At 43.2% G+C, this 15,169-nt stretch overlaps 1 protein-coding gene across 10 annotated transcripts in view; it reads right to left on the bottom strand.

The window, feature by feature from the left end:
* Positions 1 to 1,028: 1,028 nt before the first annotated feature.
* The window catches only part of SPAG9 (sperm associated antigen 9), a 100,473-nt gene continuing 86,332 nt past the window's right edge, over positions 1,029 to 15,169 (bottom strand). For 6 of the 10 annotated variants that reach the window (XM_040497130.1, XM_040497129.1, XM_040497120.1 and 3 more), the window contains 7 exons: positions 14,655 to 14,803; positions 12,974 to 13,145; positions 10,982 to 11,095; positions 9,307 to 9,345; positions 8,186 to 8,362; positions 6,306 to 6,455; positions 1,029 to 4,626 (listed from right to left, as the gene is read on the bottom strand). In XM_040497130.1, coding sequence (XP_040353064.1) covers positions 4,511 to 4,626; positions 6,306 to 6,455; positions 8,186 to 8,362; positions 9,307 to 9,345; positions 10,982 to 11,095; positions 12,974 to 13,145; positions 14,655 to 14,803 — 917 coding nt within the window. In that variant the 3' untranslated portion in view covers positions 1,029 to 4,510. The remainder of the gene's footprint in view (positions 4,627 to 6,305; positions 6,456 to 8,185; positions 8,363 to 9,306; positions 9,346 to 10,981; positions 11,096 to 12,973; positions 13,146 to 14,654; positions 14,804 to 15,169) is intronic. The other 4 variants (XM_040497124.1, XM_040497127.1, XM_040497125.1 and 1 more) reach the window with 1 other exon arrangement.

The raw sequence follows: 15,169 nt of genomic DNA, 5'->3' as shown, positions 1-15,169 counted from the left end.
CCCTCACTACAAAATCTTTCCTAACAAATTGGCCACTGCAGAAAATTAAGCCCGTGCCCTTTGTGGTCACCAGGGCTCTCCTGCCTACACAGAATGGGAGAAGCCTGGGGGTCTGGTGAGGGCGAGCTCGGGGGCTTAAGCAGTCTCTCTCCACGAGGGCCCGAAAGAGAGTTTCCCCACAGGGTGGGACTGCCGGCCACAGTTCCCGTGCTGAGGACAGTGTTCCGGTCCCGTTCCCCCAACAAAAAACTACAATGAACGTGTCCTTTCCTGTGCTGCTCCCCTGGCTTCTCACCTGAAGCCTGGCTGGCTCAGTAAAATGACTGAATGAGGCTGAAAAGAATTCATCAGTTTCCAAAACAATGACTTGGCAGGCCCCGGAGGACAGAGGGGCAGTTGGGGAAGGTCCTGTCAAGCAGGAATGAGCCAGGCTATTAGTTATACTCCAGGGCATCCAACCTCAACTGGATGGATGGCTGTGCCTTCACCGAGTGAACCGTCCTGTCAATATGCTGATCGGGGCTACTTTTACCGTCACGTCAGAACCCCACGTTTCTTGTAAACAAAATACACCGGATTGGACTGAATACCACCACACTGAATGTGGGTTCACATCGTGCTACCACATGATTAGTTTTATAATCATCCTTCCTTCCAGAGTCTCTCCCAAGCAAATGGGTCACAAGTAAGCACACTGTATTATTAACATCTACATTACAGCCTGCCTCTCGTTACTGAGTCAACCTGGCAAATGGTATGCCTTGTATCATGCGTGGGTTGTTACTCAGCACGCCCACATTTCTAGAAAGCCCTGTTGTCTATTACTCACATCTCATTTGAACATGTGAGCCGAGCAGACATGTTCTTCCTGCATTCCCCACTGCTCACCTTCAGTCAGTGTCAAAGGGTGACAGTCCTCACCCTCAGAAATGCCCTGTGTGATGGGGGGAGATGATTAGACTGTTGAATAAAAACCAAGTCCAGACCCCTAGGAAAGGCAAAAACAAAACAAAATACACTGGACCTCATACGTGTTTCATATACATATTTATATATATTTCATGTACAAAGTTACATTCCGAACCCCAGGGATTCCATAATAGAAATAAATACCGAAATAACTACATTGCTAAGTGAGCTTTTTGCTCATAGAAATGAAGCCTCAGCCTCTAAGAGACAACAAGTGGGACACTCTAGAACCCATTTCTCAGATTATAGAGGCCAGTAAAAGTCTGGATAAAATGTCTAGGACAAAAAAACAAATTCAGAACATAAAATGGTTAAAATATATTCAAATATATTGAGAAATGTACGACAAAATTAATAATAAAAACTTAATTTTTTAAGAGAAAGAAGAAGACATTTAGTGTTACAAAACAGCGTCACCCTGTTAGAAAAGCACTGATGATTTCCACATTTAATTCTCTCTTCTCTACTCTTCCCGTGTTACAAACGGGGGCCAAATGAGTCCCTTTCTCAACATGATCAATTAAGAAGAGCCCTAAATCTGGTGGAGTCCTTTGGTAACGGTCATAATACTCACAAGGAAATAAATATTCAGTTCCACAGCATTTGCAAGAAAGACGCACATTCTTTAGGACAGTTAATATTATGAGACAATTGTTTTGCTTTGTTTTGTTACTAAGGCAGCCTATGTTAAAGGGTCTATTCTCAAATGTAGTAAGACCTTTACAAGAAATGAACAATACAGCAACTGAGAGAATGTATTTTCATCTTTTCTATGCAAACACACTTCATTTGAAAAGTTATGTGCTGCATACTTTGTGCTCAAAATGTTTTACACTCTCAACAAGCTGCATCTATTAAGATATCCCTTCCTGTTTAAAAAATGTAGATCCACACAGGTTGGAGACAAACACTCTCAAAATGGTGTAGTTCTTCAAGAACATTCTCCCTTTGCCTCCCAGGGATTTTAACCTGCATTTCATAGTAAGCATCGGGTTGGGGTATGTGATACTGACATTTGTGTAGATTAGCAATGGTCGAGCGTCAGCAACTTCTCAGGGTTCAACCTCATACATAACCCACGCATAACAAAATGAGAGAATTCTCGGGTATCCCTTATTTCTTCCAACAGGGGCAATACATGTATTTTTTACATGGAGAGACCAACCCGAGGTATTCGAGCCTCTTCTCTACCCTCGAGTTGGAAGCTATAGGCAGTGTGCACCAACGCTTCCCTGCTCGCAAGCAGCTTACATTTTGGTTCTTACCAAAGTGAATGTTACCACCTTGACCAAAGTGAACGTTACAAGAATATAAACCTATTGTTGGGGAAAGGGAGGGGGAGGGGAGTAAAGTGATCTGCAGAAGATACTTAAACGATATTACAATTATATAAGGACAAGCCCTTAAAACAAATTGTACAAGCATTTCTGTACTCTCTCTAGTCCCTGATGTTAATGAACAGGGCCACAGATAATCTGACGGCTTTAGATAAAATAGCTACACCCCTACACTAAAGCCAGTAAGAACAATTAGAACCACTGTAACATGTACGCATTTTTCATCTTTTAACTCCTGATTTCCTAAATTACATTTGATCACACAAACGTGTACAAACTGAACAGCAAGTGGGGTCTGACTCTGGGATGTTTATTTCTTGGGATTAAAATTCCCAAACACTTTGGTGTCTCCTGTTTGTGAAATTATACAACAATTCCTCCCCACAAATGTTGTAACGACGTGGGGATTTTTTTAGGTAGTGCCCAAAGTGGCTCAGATTTAAAATAAAAATATAGCTGAACGCTATGAAAAGGGGGCCTAAGTTTTGGTGCCTTGAAAAAGTGACTAAGTATCTCGAGCAAAAAAATCAGCCTTTCACCGCAGCTTTTGCCAAAGGGGGTTCCTTTCTCCTGACCATCTGAGGTGGCCACCGCTTCATCGTGTACACGATGTGCTCACAGACACATCGTGGCCCAGTGGATTCAAAGGCTGCCTCCGGCTCATTAAATCCCACGTATTTATCAATTAGCTGAATCACGTAGATGCTTGAGGACAGCGGCACGCTTTTTACAAATACCTCTGCGTGGCAGCTCAGAAACAACCAACAGCCGGTGCTTCAGACCACTTACACAGTCTGAGTCCTGTGTTTGCTTACTTTTCCTTCAAGCACTCCTTCTGGGGATCGGGGGCCCTTATTCAACAGGTTTATATTTTTAAAATAACACTTAAATTTCTATTTAGCTTTGCTTAAAGAAAAGGTAAATCACGCATTTTTTCAAGAAGCTCGAGAGGGGGAGAACTGCAGCGTGATGGTCTTTAAAAACTTATTAAACAAGAAAACCCGTGAAACCCGGACTCAGCTTTTGAAATGGGTGTCATGAGTAAAAAGATAAACATGTCAACTCTCACTTTACGGTATCTTGGCCTTGTCTTCTTCCCCTTCATCGCCTTCCTCTTTGCTGGTGGCATTTTCATCTCAAAAGGGCACAAAAGCTTCAAGGTGTCACTTAACGTACAAAATATCAAGTGCTAGCTGTTCTGTAGTTCTACACAGAACCAGAGAAAATACTGTTTCTAGTCAAATCCCTCCTTCAGTTCACAGGCCACTGTATCACGGCTGCTGCTTTACTCTTGTGAACCGGCAAGAGCAGTCCCAGCACCACTGGTGAACAGGTGAATGTTTTACCTGGAGAAACCTTCACCAACCACCACCATCCATTGATACAGGAACCCAAAACACAATTTCCTTAAAGACAAATCCTTCCACTGCTGAAGCGATCTTCTGAGCCGTATCAACGATAACCCTTTCCGACATGTCAGTATCAAAACGAGGGAGACTAGTCTCAGAAAGAATCATCATCACAATATCCAGAGAGCAGGCCTCATAAACTGTAGAGCTCTAATAAGTCAGAAACAGGAATCTTTTATTTAAATAGTGTAGTCTTAATTTCTTCAATATAAAACCCCCCCCCAAATCTGATGAAAACAAGGTTTTATATACCATATATAAACAAGATTTGTCAGATTTGAAAGTGAAAGTAATTTACAATTAGCTTTTAGCCCCCTGGGACACTTAGAGACCTCCTGATAATCCACCTGATACTAGTTTGTGTCAGTTTTATAATACACGGGGAAGACTATAATTGTACCAAATGGTATAGTTCCACTTATCAAGTGTTCCCATGGATTCCATTATTAGCGACAGCTCAAAAGTGACCCCATCAAACGAAGTGAGTGACATCAGCTGTGGCAGAGTGAACCACATCTGGATTGCTTCCTAGAATTCAGTTTGCAGAGAGTAAACATTCTTTGATTTGTTCATAACGTACTGAAATCGCCTGGAACACTGGTGCAGTAAAACAGCTAGTTCCTGTATTGTTACGGGAAGGACAGGTCTTGTGATAGAAAGTTAACAGGAAAAAAAAAATGCTCACACATTATGTGGTGAAACTGATTTCACAAAGAGAGCATTAAATTAAGGGGAAAGGGAAAATAAACCATGCAGAAGAGACAGCTTCCCTGTCTCCACCGGTTTCCTATGTGCTCACTCATTGCCATACAGCACTTGCCACACTATCAGGTGACTCCTTTCTGCTTTGGCGACAGAAGGTTCAAGTGGAAGATCCTCTCCAAGAAGTTCTGATTCTCCACCTTCATCACCTGGGGGGCGATAAGGAGACTCGGGTTAGGTGGAGCATGGAACACGCAAGCCCATGTACAGGTCTGTGAACAGTGTGCACAAAACCCGGCTGACTCCCCTTCCAGAGCACACAGTACAAGAAATACCCTGGGTCAGAACCTTCACTCGCCCAACTTCTAAAAAGGCGAATTCATTTTTCAGACCACAAGGATAAAAGTGAGTTCACTATACTACATTGGAAACTGACCCCAATACGTCTGCACGCTGACATTAACAGAAATGAGGAGAAGCCAAGAAGTCAAAGCCATCCAACCCTCTGTCGATCCAAAGGGACAGGGTCTACTCTCATTTATTTCAAACTGAGAAGTGAGACTAGATGGGACTATAAATGTGAAAGCGTGGAGATAGCGCCCACACACCAAACTAGCTACATCCAAGCAACCCCTGCTTGTCGTCGGTGACAGTAAAGCTCTCCAGTCAGAGACAACCCATAAGAGCACACAGAAACAGAAACTGTTTCACATACTCCTAGCAGTGGGAGACAGCAGATTCGCCACTCACTGTACTGAGATACTGAGTTTTGGGGTTTTTTTCTGTTTTTAAGATCTTGTTTTTAAGCAATCTCTGCACCCAACATGGGGCTCGAGCTCGCAGCCCTGAGATCAAGAGTCGCACGCTCTACCGACTGAGCCAGCTGGGTGCCCCGACACTGAGCTTCTTCAACCCATGATTGTCAAGTTTAGGACAGGTAGTGAGCGGACAGTATGGTGATGAAGAAATGAGACTGAAGTCACAGACAGGCTATAGGTTCTCCCAGAAATAGCTAAGTGAACTCGAGAAATGAGGTCCTGATCAAAGACACTGCTCTCCAAGGCCCCGTGCAAGCAAACCATACTCCTCTCTCCAAAGGTGCATCATCAGGGGGCGCCTGGGGGGCTCGGTCGGTTAAGCGCCTGACTTCAGCTCAGGTCACGATCTCACGGTTTCTGAGTTCAAGCCCCGAGTCAGGCTCTGAGCTGACAGCGGAGGGCCGGGAGCCCGCTTCCGATTCTGTGTCTCCCTCCTTCTCTGCCCCTCCCTTACTCACGCTCTGTCTCTCTCTCAAAAATAAACAAACATGTAAAGAAAATAAAAAAAACAAAAACAAAAGCAAAGGTGCATCAGCGGTGTTGCTGCAGCAGAGCAGGGCTATTCTAACCAGCTGAACAACTGGTCTCATGGCACAGGCTCTTTGGCGGAACCCTCCCTACTTCTGGCCTCAGGGGCCAAGACACACCGCCCACCTGCTGTAGTTCTGTCCCGTGTCTCCCCTGAACGTCAGCGGGGCAAAGAAAACGTCGCCAGCATGAGCCGGCAACAGGGACAGCGGAAAAGCACCTCAAGGTTTGCATGTTTCTCTGCAGGCCAGACTCTCCTTTACCCACCTCCTTCCACAGCAAGGTCAAACTGTGTGCTGGGGCATGCTTTAAAAGGCTCAAGACACAATCTAAGAACGTAAAAACTCTGGTCTGGTTTTTACATTTAAAAACGTTATGCTAGGGGTGCCTGGGTGGCTCAGCCGGTTAAGTGTTCAATTGTGGACTTTGGCTCAGGCCATGCTCTCGTGGTTGGAGAGTCTGAGCCCCGTGTCGGGCTCCGTGCTGGCAGCACGGGGTTACAGAACACAATGGAAACCGAGCTCCCAGAACCAACGACTTACCCATTCGGAAGTCAATGTAGCCCTCTCCTCCGCTGATGACGAGCATAGACTTCAAGGGCGTCTGGCTGCCAGGCTCCTGTGCAGATGGCCCTGCTCTGTCACCTGTTAGATCTGTGCCACCACTGCCACTTTGTGGACTGACGACTTGACCTATTTGTGCCAGAAAAGAAGTGACTATTACTTATCACGGACTGGGGTGGGGGAAGGCTCATTTTCTCTGAATATTTTCAGAAAGTTGAATAAAAAGGTAAATATATTGTGATACAACCAAAGTATTGGGAATGCCAGAAGCCTCTGCGTGATCAGAAAACACCTATAAGAGTCATAAGAACCCAATTTGAAAATCTAAGTAGGGCCATTTTGCGCCAAAGCAGGAATGGATCCAAATCCATTATGAGACCTGCGTATGGCCAGGCAGGTCTTAGCTGCCTGCTTCAGAGTATTACAATCTACATTGTTTGATCTGAGGGGCTCCAGAAAAGGTACATGTGAATTTGTGTAAGACACTGGAAAAGGTCTTCAACTTAAGTGCTAGGAGTTTGGATATTCATAATTAATATTTCAAATATTTCAAATCCATGGTTTTCCTCTCATATTTAAGAAAAATACATCTTATTTGTAATTTAGATTAGGCAAATAAATTACTAGTACATGTGCCATTTACTCTAAAGTTTAAGTTGTAAGGTCGAATCTTTGAGCATGAAATGGGACAGAAACCCTAGGGGGAAAACTTCCAGGCGTGGGTCCTGCTTGCAGGTGGTCAGTCACATCAGTTTAGTATCGTCAGTGGACAGAACATTTGTCACCGGATATCACCACTATGCCTCTCACCTACATGGTGCTTTATAGTTCTAGAGCACTTTCATTAATTTTCACCACAAGTGAGGTCAGCAGAGCAGAGATCAGTCACATCCACTTAGGAAATGAGGACCAGAGGAGCACCTGGGGGGCTCAGTTGGTTGAGGGTCCGATTTCGGCTCAGGTCACGATCTCCTTGTTTGTGAGTTCGAGCCCCATGTTGGACTCCGTGCTGACAGCTCAGAGCCTGGAGCCTGCTTCAGATTCTGTGTCTCCCTCTTTCTCTGCCCATCCCCTGCTTGTGCTTTGTCTTTCTCTCTCTCTCAAAAAGAAATAACATTAAAAAAATTCTTAAAAAAGGGGGTGCCTGGGTGGCTCAGTCGGTTAAGCGATGGACTTCGGCCCAGGTCATGATCTCACAGTTCGTGAGTTGGAGCCCCATGTCAGGCTCTGTGCTGACAGCTCAGAGCCTGGAGCCTGCTTCTGATTCTGTGTCTCCCCCTCTCTCTTCCCCTCCTCTGCTCACGCTCCATGTCTGTCTCTCAATAATAAATAAAAGTTAAAAAAAAAAAAAAAGTTTAAAAAAAAAAAAAAGGAAATGAGGACCAGTCACAGAGGATAAGTGACCTGCTCAAGAGAAGTACGTGAGCAGCAAGGCAGGGACCCCTAGCCTGCTGCTCTTTGCCACAATAGTGCTACAGGCACCCGAATGTGTTCTCCATCCCTTCCTGTACACAATTTTGATGACAGGGGCTTCCTTCTAGCCATCTCCTTTATTCGGCCAGGACCATTTCTGGAACTCTGCGGTGACAAAATAGTACCACTGCTTTTCAAAAGCAAGCACGTCTCTTACATAAAAATCAACAAGTTCGTCTTGGGGGAGAGAGGAGAGATTCCAAAGCAATTTCATTCAAATATCCCTATAGTGCTTTATCCATTATAAAAAACCTCCAATTATACAACTTTTCATATAATATATTGGAATTATCTGTAATACCAGTACTTAGCATTAGACTAGATAGTGGACCAAGGGATAGACGAGATGATTACATGCAACTTCTCGACAGAATAATCTAACCCACCTGGGACTGCCACAAAGAATTTCACTGCGTCCCGGTGCCCGTGGAAGCAAAGCTGGGCATGTGCCATTGAACAATAGGGTATAAATGTCCCTGGAGTCACTTTATCGCTGTTTTCATCACCATATACGCGGATTACACTTCCAGGACGATTTCCTGGTGCTCCTGAGGTTTTATTTGCTGCAACAGAAAAACCAAATACCAAATGTTTCCCCCTAGGAAACGGTGATGATGCAGGATGTTACTGGTTAATCCTTATGATATTATCTAAAAGCTACAGCCAGTTGAGATAAAAACAAGGGCAGCAATGCCAACTCAAGACAAAGCTGGGGAAAAAAAGATAATATAGCATGCTAGTTATTTTTAAGTACCTCAGTAAATGGAGTAGGGGATTTTGCCAGTCTAGCAATAACTAAGCTTACTTTTTAAACATATCTATTAATTAAAAAAAAAAAAAAGGCAACATTAAAAAAAAACCCAGATTTGAATCTTAGGGATGTCTATTTTATGTTGTTGTTTTTTTAATCCCCATTTTAGAAGACTAACCAGTTACACCGTTTAAAGTAAATTTGTATATTTTTCAATAAAAATTTCATAGTCTACCTTCTGATTTTTCTCCCCTGTGGTAAGAATATCTCTCTTGGGGGGTGGGTGGTGGGTGGTAAAAAGCTGTGTTTAAAGGATCCAGCCACGACAATAAGGTGGCTTTTATTTATACCAGACTGGTGGTTTGCTGCATTATTTTAGAACAACCAGACTCACAAAACATCCCCATTCCATGGGCCAGTAAGTGAATGAAAGAAACATGGCTGGTAACAAGAGTAAACAATGGAGATTAATGACAGTTTTAAGAGATGTTTCGTGTTTTTACTGGAAGGAAAACAAAGTCCGAAAGAAAGTTCAGCTGCAACAAAAGATGATAAATACACTAAGCCGCTGAGCAGTAGTTTGGTGGCCGTGTAACAAATATTAAAAAACAAAACGGACAGGACACCTGCTGCGATGCAGTGACTGCGAGTGGATGGCATTTAAGAACATTCAAGAGGGCATCTAGAGCCAGAGGACAGCCTCCCAGTGGCCATCAGAAGCCAGGAAGAAGAGCTGGGTTCAGGATCTGCACTTACCCCTCAGCCCCAGTAAGCGTCCCTGGTGGAGGATTACGGCTACAGTGAGAGAGGAGGAAAGGGACATGGAGAGGCGCACGGCAGGGGACAACACCACCATGAGCCTCCACTCTCGCGGCTTCTCTTCCAGCTGCCAGCTTGGCACTCCAAGCCCCTGACTACACTAACAAAGTCCAGCTTGGTATAATACCAACATGAAAAGTTCTTACCAAAGCCTCTGTAGAATATCTCTGCTCAAAAAGGACAGTTTGATTTACTGGGATTTTGCTTTTCTTAATTATAAAGCAATTTCAAAGAACAACTTAACAGAGAGCACTTTCTAAATGCTATTATTTCCCCTTTTCCTTTAAGAAATCCTGTTCAAGCAGCACCTGGGTGGCTCAGCCGATTGGACGTCCAACTTTGACAGCTCAGGTCACGATCTCATGGTTCGTGGGTTCAAGCCCTGCATTGGGCTTGCTGCTGTCAGCATAGAGCCTGCTTCAGATGCTCTGTTCCCCACCCCTCTCTGCCCCTCCCCTGCTCACTCTCTCTCTCAAAACTAAAACTAAATAAACATTTAAAACAAAGAAGAAATCTTGTTCAAATGGCTTTGCTAAAATGGAACTCTCTTTTACAAAGAACTGAAATGAACTCATGTAGGTTTATAAGTAATTACAGAAAAGACTGCTGGGATTAAGAATTTAGATTCTTCAGAGGCACGTGTATGGCTCAGTCGGTTAAGTGGCCGACTCTTCAGCTCAGGTCATGATCTTGCATTCTGTAACGATGGTGCAGAGCTTGCTTGGGATTCTGTCTCCCTCTCTCTCTGCCCCTCCCCCTCTTGCTCTCTATCTCTCTCTCTCTCAAAATAAGTAAAAAGAAACAAAAAAGAAAAAGAAAACAAAAAAGAATTAAGGTTCTTCAAAAGCTCCAGATAGACCACCTTCCACACCTCCTGTCTGCGCCCTGAAGAAAGGTAGGGAAATTCTGGGATGTTAGTGTGTGGACTTAGGGCACTTGTTTTCAAAACATTCCCTGCCCATGAATTCTGTAACACAAAAATGCTCACTGGATGAATAATCAATGTAATGGAACATAATATGAAAAACATACAATGTATATACTTTGTTCACAAAAGTAACAATAATGAAACATAATCTAAAAAACATACAATGTACATTTTGTTCACACCATTTACACACACAGGAGAGAAGGCTTGTCTCCAGCATAAGTGCTTGCTTGCTGACCTTAGAAACTTCCCACAACATTTTCTAAACCTCAAATAAACCGAGTAGAAGTAAAGTAACAGTTGGAGAGACGAAACACCAGAATGATTCTAGGCACTGGTTCCGGATATTGATGTATTAACACTGGAAGAAAGCCGGACTCGAACCTTCTTCTAAAGGAGGAAATAGGACTGGGATTCCTGAATTGAGAAAAGGAGCTTCTTGCAATGCAACGTGTATAGTTACAAATGTTGGTCCCGATGCAGGGACACTGGTATTCGCTACAGTTTATAAGTTTTGTATAAGTCACGAAAGGACAATAGTTAGGTCTTTGTCACCGGCTTGATTTTCTGAATTACCACAGATTTGCCAATGCCAAAACCATTCCTTCTGCCTGAATTCTGGACACAACTACCTCCTGCAACTCTTCTGTCTGTACTGTGGCATTCAGCTAAAAATATACTTACTTTCTGTCAATGGGATGGAGATAATGACACCATTTCCTGTCCCCACCCACAAACGATTGCAAGACACCATAAGAGCTGTGATCCTCACAAACGAGAAGCCCAGTTTTCCAGTACCTGTAGAGCAGGGGGGAAATTTTTTATTGAGAAACTAGAGCAAATGATGTTTTCGGTTCCAAGTCCCTCACAGAATGGCTGGATTAACACAAGAGACGGGAATGTCGACCAGAGCCGGTTGGATGTTTCCTGAAGGTGCACATCAAAGCACATTTTCAATGGGCTTTACAACACCTGTCTGATAATTCACGGTTAATGAAAAGAGAAAATTCGAAAAGTGGCTGACATCGCATTACCATCCAGAAAGAAAATTCTGTTGATCAGGAGGTAGGACACAAGATTTAATTAGGGAGCTGCAAAATCCAAACTCCAAACCAAACCCAAAATAAAACAAAACACAGTGGGGCACCTGGGTGGCTCAGTCGGTGAAGCAATCAACTCTTGACTTCGGCTCGGGTCACATCTAACAGTTCATGAGTTGGAGCCCCACATTGGGCTCTGTGCTGACAGCGCAGAGCCTGCTTGGGATTCTGTCTCCCTTCCTGCCCCCCCCCCCCCCGCCCGCTCAATATCTCTTTCTCAGAATAAGTAAAAATAAACTTTAAAAAAAAAATTAATAAAACAAAAAACAACTCAACAAAAACAGGGTTTGCTAGATTGGAAAATCAAATGTCCTTTGTTTTTATAAGCTGTAAGAGTTCTGCTTTGCCTTAAATTTCCTTGCAGAGATAAAAACAATCTTAGTCAAAACGTGTATTCTTTCCTTGTTTACATACTTCAATTCTGCAGCAGTTTAGAAATTTTAGGTACCACAGACACATGATGTAGGGAGATGGGATGTACTTTTTCATTTGAAGGGAATTTCTACAACTGATCTTATTTTCTGAGACTTGAAAGAGTAACTCATAAATAGGTAATAATACATTGAAGACAAATAGCATTTAGTCACTCACAGGATCTACTTATAGGAACCGAGAACATGATCACAGAGTGTTAGAAGTTACAAGGAGCCTTAACGACCATTCAGTCTAAGCTAGAGATCTTTAACCTATAGTCATAGTATACCCTGAAACTGGCTTGTGTTTATGACATTCTTAACCATCACAGAGTGCTAAATTAGGCTACAGCAGGGAACAAGCCAGCGATGGTCCCTGCCTTTCATGGGCTTATGGTCTTTGGGGGAGACAGACAATGAACAAGAATCAAATAGTAAATAGTATTGGTGCAACCACAATAATGATAATCCCATGAAGAAAAAGTAGGAAGAGGACCTTAAATCAAATTAGAAGATCAGGAAAGGTCTGTCCTGGATGTGACATGTATGCTATGACCTGAAAGCCAAGTAAAAAGGGGCCAAAAAGAACTTCTCAGGCACAGTATAATAGCACACGTGGGGGACCTGAAATGGGCAAGAACTTGGTGAGCTTGAGAGTGGTCCAGGCCATGGGACCAGTTCTTCGTGGTGGTGTCACAAAACATCACCTCATCTAAAGGCAGGAATATTCTGGAAGTGGCTGGCATTACATAAGTATGTCATGGTGGTCTTTGCACATTGGTTACTACGCAGAGAACAGACTGGAGTGGAAACACAGAGACCGGTTAGGAGGTTCATGGATATCCAGGGGGGGTAAGGAAGACAGCCTGGCCTACAGGGATGTGATGGTAGAGATAAAGAAGTAACTGATTTAAGGTATTTTTGGAGGCAGACTTGACCAGCTCCCATGATGGATTAGGTGTGGGGAACAGAGAGGAGTCAAAAATGATCCCAAGTTTCTGTCAAGGACCACGGAGCACATGGGGCATCTGCCTGGCATGTCCAGTGATAATGGCTCACTAGTCCTGAGGCAACTTATTCATTGGCTCTACCTAGCATCTGAGACCATTTAAAAATAAAACATTTTCTCCAACCGATAAAGATAGAATGCTTTGGAAGCTTACCTAACATTTTGCTTACATAAGGCTCAATGTCCACATCCTGTAGGTGTTGATAAGTATGTGCATGATAGAGACGGAGCGTGGAATCCAAACGAATGGAGACCCACACTCCGTCCCCCACCCACGCAAGCTGCCGCACCTGGCTCTCCTTCCTGGGGTGCGCGTCAAATGATTTCTAGGAAAGATTGTTCAATCACAATGTTACTTTGATTATGTAAGAGTTCGTGTTTAAAAACTGAGCTAATTTACACAACAATTTGACAGACTGAATATTTTAAAAGAGGAGCCTAAATAGCATTTACTAAATAAATGTGAATACTCTTACGTACACACTTTTCTTACTCCAGACTACAAAACAAAACAAAGAACAAACAACGGGTGCTAGATTTCAGCACTGTGTAGGGATCAACTTGCGAAAGGAATACTGGCATATCCAGACTCTGTAACAAGTCCAACAAAAAGGCTGAATTTGATCTCAGGATTTTGTATTGTCGTAAAGCAAAGCATGAAGTAAGAGCCTATTTATAATTAAACAAAAAGGAACCTACAATGCTGCCTGTGCGTGTGTATGCCTGCATGGAGGAAACGGATTTGGGGGTAAAGAAACCCACCAAGTGATTAACTCTGGGACTTCTAGGGAACAGAATGGGATTGGGAACAAAGGAATAAGGACTTTGACCTTAAAATTTTCCTGCTGTTTTCCTTTTTTAAAAATTATTAGAATGAATTTATGTATTGTGGCCAAACTTGTAAGAAAACAATGCCGAGAGGTTTTTATTTTCACAACAAATTCCCACTGCAATCTTATTTCTCAGTCTAGGACACATAGAGAGGGGTCTGCCTGCATACATGTGGGGCAGCGGAGCCTGGAGAAGCCTCGTCCCAAACAACCCACACAAAAGTAAACCTATCAAGAACCCTGTGTCCAAATCATACACATATGTATCCATAGATATTCAGACTCAGTCGGCTGAGCAGCCAACTTCGGCTCAGGTCGTGATCTCATGGTTTGTGGGTTCAAGCCCTGTTTCAGGCTCTGTGCTGACAGTTCAGAGCCTGGAGCCTGCTTCGGATTCCGTGTCTCCCCCTCTCTCTGTCCCTCCCCTGCTCATGCTCTGTCTCTCTCTCTCTCAAAAATAAACAGAAACAGGGGCGCCTGGGTGGCGCAGTCGGTTAAGCGTCCGACTTCGGCCAGGTCACGATCTCACGGTCTGGGAGTTCGAGCCCCGCGTCGGGCTCTGGGCTGATGGCTCAGAGCCTGGAGCCTGTTTCCGATTCTGTGTCTCCCTCTCTCTCTCTGCCCCTCGCCCGTTCATGCTCTGTCTCTCTCTGTCCCAAAAATAAATAAACGTTGAAAAAGAAAATTAAAAAAAAAAAGTAAACAGAAACATTAAAAAAAATTAAAATTAAAAAATTAAAATGAAAAAATAAAAATGAAAAAAATTCATGCGTGCATCCTCCTTCCTAAAAAAACAAAACAAACCACTTCCCACTACAGTCGTAAGTGGCAAGAGAGATGAAGTAACACAGAAAGCTAAGGTGTCGTCCAATATCATCACTCAAGCGTCCTAAAACACACAGACTTAGAAAACAGTTTCTGAAGAATCTAAAAATAATTAGAGTCTTAGCGTCTCCAGAAAATACGAATTCAGTAAGTACCGGAAGCATGCATGGGTTCACTTACCTCTATTTTCATAGCCTTTGGCTGAACCACATAGATTTTGTTCCTGTAGCCACACCAGACTTTGTCATGGACCACAGTCATGCACCGAATAGAATGGTGAGGCCGTCCAAGGTCTAACAGGTGGTAGTTTGACAAATCCCACTGCCCATCTTTAAAACAAGAAATGGATTATTAGTTAATGCACATCACCTTTTCCTCAATTTTAACACAAGAAACATTTTATTTGCGTGAATTGATAAATTTATTGATGAAGCACCGCAAAATACCATGTAGTCACTTTATCTTTTCTTTGCAGAGACGGACTCTCATTCTGTCTACTGCAAAGTTGGGAAAGAGATGTCACAGGTCATCTGGTCCCATGAGCCACCTGGTGCCTGGATCTCCACACTAACAACAGCAGTGATGGGATAAATCAGCAGTAAGTTATCTGCTTATAATAATAGTTTCAGAATTAGAATGGAATAATTATTATTCCATATTATTCCACTAAGAATTAGTATAATTCTTTGGATACT

The sequence above is a fragment of the Herpailurus yagouaroundi genome, unplaced genomic scaffold, assembly GCF_014898765.1.
Source record: "Herpailurus yagouaroundi ecotype Mexico unplaced genomic scaffold, PumYag 189, whole genome shotgun sequence".
Classification (NCBI taxonomy): Eukaryota; Metazoa; Chordata; class Mammalia; order Carnivora; family Felidae; genus Herpailurus; species Herpailurus yagouaroundi.
The sequence above is the reverse complement of the archived record's forward strand: the minus strand, read 5'-3'. Positions and strand labels throughout refer to the sequence as shown.